Source organism: Gossypium hirsutum, chromosome D08, assembly GCF_007990345.1.
Source record: "Gossypium hirsutum isolate 1008001.06 chromosome D08, Gossypium_hirsutum_v2.1, whole genome shotgun sequence".
NCBI classification, from domain to species: Eukaryota; Viridiplantae; Streptophyta; class Magnoliopsida; order Malvales; family Malvaceae; genus Gossypium; species Gossypium hirsutum.
In genome coordinates, this window is record NC_053444.1 from 4,218,800 (window position 1) to 4,230,509 (window position 11,710).

At 35.1% G+C, this 11,710-nt stretch overlaps 1 protein-coding gene across 3 annotated transcripts; it reads left to right on the forward strand.

Annotated features, from left to right (window-relative positions):
- The first annotated feature begins 1,548 nt into the window (after positions 1-1,548).
- Positions 1,549-6,816, forward strand: LOC107916692 (cysteine-rich receptor-like protein kinase 10). 3 transcript variants are annotated; one of them, XM_016846045.2, is made up of 8 exons: positions 1,549-2,396; positions 3,464-4,174; positions 4,693-4,812; positions 4,892-5,094; positions 5,162-5,372; positions 5,481-5,718; positions 6,073-6,223; positions 6,301-6,816. In XM_016846045.2, exons 1-8 carry the CDS (start codon positions 1,634-1,636, stop codon positions 6,472-6,474), a joined length of 2,571 nt encoding a protein of 856 aa, XP_016701534.2. In that variant the 5' UTR covers positions 1,549-1,633; the 3' UTR covers positions 6,475-6,816. The 3 variants fall into 3 exon arrangements, with proteins under 3 accessions (XP_016701534.2, XP_016701524.2, XP_040955509.1); XM_016846035.2 differs by having other exon boundaries at positions 6,309-6,687; XM_041099575.1 differs by lacking the exons at positions 1,549-2,396; positions 3,464-4,174; positions 4,693-4,812 and having other exon boundaries at positions 4,957-5,094; positions 5,172-5,372; positions 6,309-6,687.
- The last annotated feature ends 4,894 nt before the right edge of the window (positions 6,817-11,710 follow it).

Sequence of the window (11,710 nt, forward strand, 5' to 3'; positions counted from 1 at the left end):
GGTTCAAATAAAATCAAATTATCAATGCTTTCCATATGCAAAGTAGGGGCTGAAGTCCCATTACAATCTACCGTATTAAGTATTAACTAGCTCAATGATTCTGAAAAACTGGCCTATAACAGGCACGTAGTATTGTATGAACAATGAAACCAAAGGAACTTCAAAAATAGTGAGAACAGTAGAAAAATCATTCCATTGCCGCTGATAGTCAGTGTTGGATTTTTTTATTAAAAGTTTAGGGTTTAATTAAAATTTTTAAAAAAATTTGGAGGATTTAATGAGAATATTTAAAAATATTTTAAGAATATTTTAACATTGTAACTTTTGAAAATAATAAATTTTATTATTTCATTTATTAATTTAGATCATATACATATTTTCTTCCTTGGATTTGAAGTATAATTTAGATTTGCAGTTATTGGTTGGATTTGATGTTATAGGAAATTATGTTGACAATTCGGGTTCTATATGAATGAAAATTGGATGTTAAAAATATGCTAAAGTTAGTGGTGCTTTTTCCACAAACGCCGTTAAAGAACATGACTTTTAGCGGCGCTTTTACTAAAAACACCATTAAAGAACATGACCTTTAGCAGCGTTATTAAGAAGAGCGCCGCTAAAAAACATTTAAAACCCTCGAAGGTTATGTTCTTAGCGGTGTTTGTAGAAAAAGCATTGTTAAAGGTTATGTTGGCGTGAGAAAAGCGCCGCTAAAGGTCATGTTCTATAGCGGTGTTTTTGTGAGAAACGCCGCTAAAGATCATATTCTATAGCGTCACTTTTTCACATAGACGCTGTAAAATTTAGCGACGTTTTTGTGGCGGTTATAAAAATGCAACATATAGTTCGCGGCGCTTATAAGCCCCGCTATAGGCCAAAAAAACACCACTCTATTTTCCTGACTGCAGCAACATTACATTAAATTAGTAAGTGATGAAGTTGGTCAGCATGCAGCCAAGCTATGCAGGAGCTGCTGCAACAAGTTGTTTTTTGTTCCTTTTGTAAACTTTAGTTCATGAAATGAGTCTTAGTTCATTTCTAACTAAGTTAAGTATTTGATTGATGTAATTGGCTAATGTATGAGCTGTAAACGCAGCTTTGTATAGGTTTACAAGTTAAAATTTCAAGTTTCCATGTAATTAGTAGAGGGAGGTAATGTTTAGGTGATTACTTGCCGTTTTTGACAAGCTTAGTGCTTGATTTATGTATTGGCATCATGTCATTGTTTATTCAATGAATGAATCAGATTTTGTTCATCAAATACTCTCCATTTTTCCTTAACTTTTCTTCTTTCTTTTGCTCGAATTTGTTTGTTTGCTCAGCAAGTATCAAGGCTTGTTGCACAAGACACAAGCTGAGCTTGTCTGCTTCTGTTCCAGCACCAACAGTAAGGAATCCAAAAGAAGATTGTCCACTGAACAAACCTTTCCTTCTCATATTAGGTATGACTGAGGAATTAAAGACCAAGTTTCGTTTGACTTTTAAAAGCTTCAAGACTTTTGCTTTAATGAGCGGTCTTTGACTCTTTCTCCAACTCAATCCCCCATCTCTTCTTTGCCATGAAAAATCTGGAATAATAAGTTCCCACTTCTTTCTTTTGGGTTTCGTTTCCTTCAAATTATACAACCTCAAAATGTGGGTTAAATTTACAGCTCTTTCTTCAATTCTCTCCCATCTGCTTCTCAGCATCAGTCTTGTTGAGGCATTCATAAGATGCTACGACACTGGTAATTTCACCATAAATAGTACCTATGGTAAAAATCGGGACCTTATTCTTGCTTCTCTCCCACCGAATGTCTCTGCAAAAGGTGGTTTCTTCACTGCCAATGTTGGCCAAAACGCCTACAAAGTTTATGCTCTTGGTATGTGCAGAGGAGACTCTAGTCGTGACGATTGTTATAAATGTGTCAATTCTACAATCCACGACCTCAAAGCTAACTGTCCCAACCAGAAGGAAGCCCTTTCATGGGAAGGGCAACCATGTCATGTACACTATGCAGATCGCTCGTTTTATGGAACCCTGGAGGAGTTAGGAAACCCTGAGGCAGGCTATAATACGGGCGACATCAAATCTAACTTAACAGAATTTGATACGATTTGGGAGAGTTTGATGGACACAGTGGTGAGAAACGCTTCCAACGGCTCTTCTACTCTTAAGTATGCAACCGGGGAAGCAGACTTTACAGTATTCCAAAAGATATATGCGCTAATGCAGTGCACTCCAGATTTATCACACGAGGATTGTGATTCCTGCCTAAGGCAATCCGTGAGTAACTATGAAAGCTGTTGCCATGGGAAGCAAGGAGGTTATGTTACGAGGCCTAGCTGTTATTTCCGCTGGGATTTGTATCCTTTCTATTCTATAACAACCCCATCTCCTTCCCCAGATATAAAAGGTATGTAGGCATCTTCTACATGACTCATGAGTAAATTGAATTAAATTAAAATTAGAATAAATAAGCATCTTTTCAAAGAAAAGGAATTCTAGTAGGTATCATTCTAAAAGGGCTCGACATCTATAAGCAAATATATTATATATTAAAATAAAATAATTATATCAGTAAAAATGCTATAAAGGTCATCAACACTAACGCACATAGGTTGGATAAGGTTATAGCCTAAAGGATTTTGAACCTTTATTTCTGCCTTTTCATAGTAGGTAATTAAAGTTTGAATTTTGTTGGCTAGCTATGTATTGTTTGAATGTTTAAAGGGTTGCCCTTTGTTTAAACTATTACAATTTGATTTTTCCACATCAACTCCGCCATAATCTTCACCTCAATAAACATATATAGCAAACTCCATACCATAATAAATTTGTTCCTTTAACTATTTCCCACAACTTCCATGGTCAAATGTAATGAATAGTGCATCAAGAAACAACTATCTTCCTCTAATTAATAAATTCGCAAACTCCCATTTATAAAAAATTCATTGAGTTAGGCTCAATTGCAAAACTTCAATTACATGCTTTCTAAAGTCTCTAATATCCCATCACATAATTTCACATAAAGTGTAAAAATTGGCCATCACCATTTTCCTGGAATAGGACTTTTAAGCTCTAATATCTCATACAGTAGTCTTTTTGTTCATCGATCTCACACAATGTATACCAAGACTATCATAATTTTGAAAATTTGAAAAGAGCTTAACGTCTATAAGCAACCAAAACTTACTGTTATTGTTATCTAATTTGTAATTATTTCTCGTAGTTATCTGATATCCTAGACTTGCAAATTTACAAAATTTGTCCAAATATTCATCCAATTTGAGAGCCTTCTTTTCTCAATCCAGCACTCTTCTTCGTCTCTGATTGCATTTGATTCAAACAAAAAATTTGAGGCTTTCCTATGTTTTTCATTTGTTGGAACAAAGAAAGTCAGTTCCACTTCTGACTAAGTGGTTAGCCAATTTATAAAAGAAAAACCCCTTAACGAAAGCTTTCATATGGAAAATTTTGCAGGCATCAATCTAACCTACCAAAGCTTTAGGTGCTATAATGACTCGGGTAGTTTCACAACCAGCAGTACATATGGAAAAAACCTTGACCATATTCTCGATTCTCTCCCACACAACGTCTCTGAAAATGGTGGTTTCTATGAAGCCATTGGTGGCCAAGACTCCAACAAAGCTTACGCTCTTGGGATGTGCAGAGGAGACTTAAGTAAAGGTGACTGTTATCGTTGTGTCAGTTCCTCGGTTAATGATCTCAGAGTTAAGTGTTTTCACTGGAAAGAAGCCGTTTCATTGGCAGTTTTACGACCTTGTATTGTACACTATGCAAATCGCACATTTTTTGGAAACTTGGAGGTAGAACCCACGGATGCAGCTCATAACAATGAAAGCATCAAATCGGACGTACTAACAAAATTTGAAATGGCTTGGGATGGTTTGGTGGTCAGTTTGAGGAGAAATGCTTCCAACGGCTCTTCTAAGTTTAAGTATGCAACTGAGGAAGCAAAATTTACAGAATCTCAAACTATATATGCACTAATGCAATGCACCCCAGATTTATCACAGGAAAATTGTTGGACCTGCCTAAAGCGAGCCACAGAAACCCATAATGATTGTTGCCGTGCGAAGCAAGGTGGTTTTGTTCAGAAGCCAAACTGTTATTTCCTCTGGGATTTGCATCCCTTCTATGCACTAGGACCTGACAATACATTTACAAAAGGTAAGTATGGCTAGATGACTCGTAAGTAAATTGATGTAATAAAAATTACCAAATTGGAACATGGAAACCATCTATTCATTCAATCTCTAATATGGTTTGAGAGCCTTCTTTTCTGAATCCAGCATTCCTCATAGCCAACGACTTAACCACAGCTCCTTTTCTCAATCCTTCTCATCTTCTTCATCTCTGATTATATTTGATTCAAACAAAAAAATTGCAAGATCATTTGTTGTAACAAAAGAATAGTCAATTCGACTGTTGAGTAAGTGGTTAGCCAATCAATAAAAGGATCTGCTCCTTTGATTGGATTAAGTTAGCCACCTTCTTTTGTATTCATTTCAGCCTAAGTAGATATGGTTGCCAGCACACTTAGTATCTAGTCTAAACAATCTTCCACTATATGAGTTGCAAGCTTTGCTCTCTTGCTTCTTAAGGCTAGTTGAGTTTTTGTGTTTCTTGTTACGTGTCCTTCCACGAGTTGATGATAAGATCTCTTTTTTCTGGGGAAAAATTATCAGATGAAACGAAACAAAACAAACCAATATGGATACCACTTGGGGGAAGCTTATCAGCTACTCTAGGACTAGCTCTGTTTTCTGCTTGTGGTTTCTTTATCTGGAGAAGGAGAAACGGTCAAGGTATGCACTATTAGATCATGCTGGCATTTACAAATTTATGTTATAATCTTATAGCCAATCACATTTTGTTTTATTACAGAGGATAAAGGCCAAGAAGTTCGATTACTTGACTTGGTAATGGGAAGTGTTCCTCGTGGGAACTCAAGCGAAAATTTTGATCTACAAAATATAGGAAGGTCGCAGGAGTTTCCTTCAATTCAATTGAATATTTTACAAGCAGCAACCAATAATTTTTGTGATGAAAATAAGCTAGGACAAGGTGGATTTGGCCCTGTATACAAGGTAACTATGGTTAGGAACTAAAATAACGTAGTTAAGAAAAAATGCATGTTCATATGTTAATTTGTAGGGCACACTAGCGGATGGAAAAGAAATTGCAGTTAAAAGGCTCTCAAGAACTTCTGGTCAAGGGCTGCTTGAGTTCAAGAATGAGGTCATGTTAATTGCCAAATTACAGCATAGGAATCTTGTGAGGCTGTTAGGATGCTGCTTAGAGAAAAACGAAAAGTTGCTTGTATATGAATTCATGCCCAACAAAAGCCTTGACATGTTCCTATTCGGTTTGATCCTTCAACCTTGAAATAACAACATTATCTTATACATACACAAAATAAATTTGAATATTTGACTTGTCATTTCTTTTTCTCTCCTTCTTGAGCATTTGTCAGATTCGAGTTTGCCTGCCCAACTAGTTTGGCAAAAACGATTCAATATTATTAAAGGAACTGCCCGAGGTATCATGTATCTGCATGAGGATTCTCGTCTTAGAATTATCCACAGAGACCTTAAAGCAAGTAATGTTTTACTTGACCATGAGATGAATCCGAAAATTTCGGACTTTGGTATGGCAAAAATTTTTGGCCGAGATCAGAATGAAGCAAATACAAATAGAGTAGTCGGAACATAGTAAGTCTATTAATTGGTTCTTCCCAACTTATTTAACTCATAAGCTTACAGGGTTACATCTACTTATTTTCTTCACCATTAGTTGTTGCCAACTTCAACTTATCCATATTCATCGACCAGTTCTGAGAAATATGTCCTCTACATCAATATCATATAAACTAGAAGGACCCCATGCAAGTAATGAATCTTAGTATGTTTCATGGTTAGTGATTAGAAACAAAACTTGGTTTTGTTACTGAGAGTATCTGATATGTGATTGATATACATTGAAAATCAGTTCATGTTTGTAAAGTTTCTTATGATTATCTAATTTTGATTTAGTTTTTCTTCATTGTTTCTAATAAACTACAACAGTGGATACATGGCACCTGAGTATGCTATGGAAGGACTTTTTTCTGTCAAATCTGATGTTTTCAGTTTCGGTGTCCTTTTGCTGGAGATTATAAGTGGAAAAAGGAATAATGGGTTTCATCTTTCAGAATGCGGTGAAAGCCTCCTGACTTTTGTATGTTTTCTTATCCTATCAAAATTTAAATAATAGATTAATACCATGTTATGTATACTACGCTAATTCTAAGTAAGAATTGTAGGCGTGGAAACTATGGTCCAAAGGAGAAGGAATGGAGTTACTGGATAAGCATCTTGTTGAGTCGAGTGTGCCCAATGAGGTCCTTAAATGCATCCAAATTGGGTTATTGTGCGTGCAATCAGATCCGGCAGACAGACCAACTATGTCAACAGTGGTTGCAATGTTAGGAAGCGACACCATAACAGTTCCTCTACCAGCGAAACCTGCATTTTATGTTGGACGTTTTATTGCAGAATCAGTTCAACCCAATTCAAGTGATAAAATATGTTCTGTTAATGAAGTTACGATTTCAAACATGTCACCTCGGTGATTGATTAGTCATTCCCATCTACAATTTTTTCACTATTACAAGATATGATAGATTCTAAAAATTTTGTTAAGCCGCTCTTTTAGCTAAATGTTCTGCAACATTCCAGCAAAACACAGGGAGATGTTCGTCCGAGTTTTCTGTATTGATCTTTGATATATATGTAAAAAAATGACAAAGGGGTATGAAAAATTGGTATGAAGCTGACTTTTCAAATCCAAGGTGGGAACGGTGGGAAAATCATTCCATTACCGAAGACAGAGCAGCAAAAACGAGTCTATTTGTTCCAAACTGACTTTTCAACGAGTATGGATGAGAAGGTACAAGTTTCGTTTCATTTTTCTTGGATACAATTAATTTCACCACTTTGCTACGCTCAAGGTAGACTTTGATTTCGACCAAGTCAAAAAAGAAAACCCGAAAGACAAGTTCCTTGGACTTTATTATCTCTCAACTTCAACCTCCTAAAGGAAGAAACATGGAAGTATCTCATTACAAAATGGTAATACACAATTAGTAGCTCTGGTGATTCCAAAGCCCAACCTCCAAAATGAGGTTTCAATTTCGGGCGTACTTCCTCGATAAGGTTTGAATATTCTGAAAACCATCATCCTATATGTGGTTCAAATAAAATCAAATTATCAATGCCTTCCATATGCAAAGTAGGGGCTGGATTCCCATCACAATCTACCGTATTAAGTATTAACTAGCTCAATGATTCTGAAAAACTGGCCTATAGTATGAACAATGAAACCAAAGGAACTTCAAAAATAGTGAGAACAGTAGAAAAATCATTCCATTGCCGCTGATAGTCAGTGTTGGATTTTTATATTAAAAGTTTAGGGTTTAATTAAATTTTTTTTAAAAAAATTGGAGGATTTAATGAGAATATTTAAAAATTTTGGTAGGTTAAATTAAAACTTTTAAAGGCTTAATGAGAACCAACAAAAAAAAATTAAGGGATCTAATTAAAAATTTTAAATTTTTTGAAAGACTTAATGAAAATTTTCAAATTTTTTGAAGGGGCCTAACTCTAATTTATTATATTTTTAATGTCTAAAAAGAATTTTCAAAATTTTGTGGGAGACCCCCTAGGGCTTCATTATCATCCACCTCCAATAGTAGTACCATTTTCAGCACCAAAACGAGCGAGGACATCTAAAAGATTAAACTATTTTGAAAATATTAACTTTCAATTAATCAATGTTTTTTTTTTTGAATAAGTTATTAAAAAAATACTTAAATAATAAAATAAATGTAGATTTAAAATGTGAAAACCTAGAAAGTTTAGAAAAGTAAATACTTTTATAATTTAAATAACTCTAAATATTAAACATTATTAATAAAAATATTTAAGATTTTATGTTATATAACACTGCATTAGAGGTGCTCATGGGCCGGGCCGGGTTCGGGCCGGGCCCATAAAAAAAATTTGGCCCGGGTCCTAGGCCCGGGCCCTGCCCGGCCCGAAATATGGGCCTAGAATTTTGTCCAAGCCCGGCCCGGGAAAAAATTCATAAGCCCGAGCCCGGCCCGGCCCGTTTTTTTAAATAAATACCAAAAAATTATTTTAAAAATTAAAAAAATTATTTTAAAAATATTTTTAAATTAAAAAAATTTAAAAAAGTATTTTAAAAGTATTTTAAAAGTATTTTAAAATTAAAAAAAATAAAAAATAAAATATTTATTATTAAATTCGGGCCGGGCCGGGCCCGGGCCAAAAAAGTGGTGCCCGAGGCCCGTCCCGTTTTTTAATCGGGCCTCATTTTTTTGCCCAAGCCCATATTTCGGGCCTATATTTTTACCCAAACCCTCCCATATTTCGGGCAGGCCGTCGGGCCGGGCCAGGCCACCCGGCCCATGAGCAGCTCTACACTGCATTCTACATTTTTTTATTTGATAACTTGTGAAGTGGGATAATGTCTACTAAAAACAAATTATATTAATAGGATAATTATATTCATTAGTAATTTTATCACATATGTATGCACATAGAATGTATTTAGAACAAAAGTAAGTATAGTGAAAATAACATTTATTAAATAATGAAATGTCTAGTTTGAAATTAATACTAAACATATATGCAATACGTGTGAAATTAAAATAAATAAGTTTAAATATAAATAAAAAAATTAAATGGTTAAATACTTGTTATTTAGAATGATAAATGTATTCCAATTGTACTACACATATACTTTTGTAAACTACTTATTTAAAATATATGTAATAATGCAACAAATAATTTGAAATTAATAATAATATACAAACTTAAAAGGGATAAATCTTAAAATTATATATGAACTTTGATTTAATGTGTAATTGTATACATGAATTTTAACTTGGTACAATTATATACGTGAAACTCAAATTATGGTTCAAATGTATAGTAGAAATTTAATCATACATATTTAAAGAAATAAATACATCAATTTATTTTTATATTGGATAAATATAATTATTTATGTATGCAGTATATAAATATAAAATAATGTTATATCAATAATTGTGTTAATAATTTACAAGAATTGAATCAGATAAAAATTTATATGTAATTACACTTAAATCAACTTAAAATAAAATAAAATAGTTTAATTTCTCAATTAAAAGAATATTTTCCATTAACTAGACGCAGGTGAGAGACTAAGGCATTACAGACCAAGTTTCGTCTGACTTTTAAAACCTTCAAGACCTTTTACTTTAATGGGCGCTCTTTGACTCTTTCTCCAACTCAATTCCCCACCTCTTCGCCGCCATGAAAAATCTAGAATAATAAGTTCCCACTTCTTTCTTTTGGGTTTCCTTTCCTTCAAATTATACAACCTCAAAATGTGGGTTAAATTTACAGCTCTTTCTTCAATTCTCTCCCATCTCATACGCCTCACAACCCTTACGAACCAACTTCTCGACCCTCAGAGCAGAAATCACATTTGATAGATAATTTCGACACTCCCCTATTAGCACCACCTCATCCCCCTTCACAGTTTTTAGTACCACCCATTTAGTAGCACAGTCCAAATTCACTTGATGCTTAACCAGCCAATCCATACCCAGTATTAAATCGAATTCTCCAAAAGAAAGTTCCATTAGGTCCGCCAAAAAGATGGTTCCTTGAACCTCCAACGGTACATCTCTGAACAATCTGTTCACCCTAACTGACTGCGCTAAAGGACTTAACACAATAATTTCACTCGCAGTGGTTTCAACCATTATACCCAAAGTCTCAGACACCGAGCATGCTATATATGAATGTGTAGACCCAACATCAATCAGTGCAGTATAAGGTACATTATAGATAAAGAACGTACCAGTAATAATATATGGGGTGTCTCCATCCTTCGGGGACGTTGAGCATAAACCAGAGCTGGCTGCCTCGCCTCAGTATGACCAGCACCTCTGCCCAGTGCTCCACGACCACGACAAATACCATTTCCATCTTTGGCCTGACCACGGCCTTTCGGTGGCTGCTGAACACCTCTCGGCAGTTGAATAATACCCCGACCTGAAGCTTGTATCTGCTCAGGTCTCCGTAGACAATCTCTGATATGGTGCTCTAATGATCCGTACCTCAAACATGCTCCAATCCTTTTCCAGCACTCGCCATAATGGCATCTACCACAGTCAACACATATCTGCTGTCCAGTAGCAGCAATAGGGGCCCCAACTCTGACCTACCCATCCATTCTAGCTTTTTTGTTCAGCCTCTGAGCGGAACTCTAGGGCTCAGAATCTCTCTTATTCCTACTATTTTCTCTATTCAGACGCTTAATACGCTTCACCTCCTCAACGATCTTCGCCTTGCCCACTAGTGTGGCAAAGTCTTGCTCCCTCTGTGAAGCTATCAAAACTCTCAGACTATCCCTGAGGTCGTCCTTGAATCGAACACACCGCTCATAATTGGTTGCCACACTACACCAAAATAGGCTTTTAGCGGCGTTTGGATAAAAACGCCGCTAAAGATCGAGCATTAGAGGCGCTTTACGGAAAAAACCACTAAAAATAAGCATTAGCGGCGTTTTCCAGAAAGCGCCGCAAAAAACCTATGCCCAACGACGCAGTTTTCTGAGCTTTCGGGATTTTAGCGGTGTTTTTTGAGAAAGCGCCGCTAATGTTCAAGGCTTTAGCAGCGTTTTTGGGAAAGCGCCGCTAATGATCAGAGATTTAGCGGCATTTTTTGGAAAGCGCCGCTAATGATCAGGGCTTTAGCGGCATTTTTGGGAAAGCGCCGCTAATGATCAGGGCTTTAGAGGCGTTTTTGGGAAAGCGACACTAATACTGAGGGCTTTAGCGTCGTTTTTGAAGAAGCGCCGCTAATACTTAGGGCTTTAGCGGCATTTTTGAAGAAGCGCCGCTAATACTCAGGGCTTTAGCGGCGTTTTTGAAGAAGCGCCGCTAATACTTAGTGCTTTAGCTACTTTTTTAAAGAAGCGTCGTTAATTCTCTATTTTTAGTGGCGTTTTTTAAAAAGCGCCGCTAATGCTCAGGGATTTAATATAATCTAAAATATTTGTTAAAAATGGAAAAATTAAAATACTATAAGTTCTTTTAAACAAAATATATGGCATAACCTTATATATGGAATAAAAGGCGGCATCACGTGTTAAACTAATTCAATTATTATTTAAAAATTTATATAAATAAAATAGACATAATGATTTATTTATCTTTCTAACTTTACAAAAAAATTATTTCAATCCTTTATTTAATTTTTATCTTTTTAACCCTTAAATTTATATTATTTATTAAATCAGCTCAAAATAGATGGGAAAAATTATTCTTTATTAACTTACTAAATATGGAAGCCAAAGGCCCTGAAATGAAAACAATTTTCATCTAAGCGTTTTTATAACTTATACACTTTTAAATTAATAATGGTAAAATTACATGTTAATCCCATAAAAATGATAAAAATTTTATTTAATCCTTATAAAAATATAATTAAAATGGTAAAATTAATTTTTAACTATCCTAAAATATACAATTTAATTCCATCTCCTCCAAAAAAATAAAAATAAAAGAAAAACATTACCGTTAATCTAGTTCATAGGAGGCTGAAAGTGATACCCGGTTCGATGAAGTTTTACAGTAAGTGCAGTTTT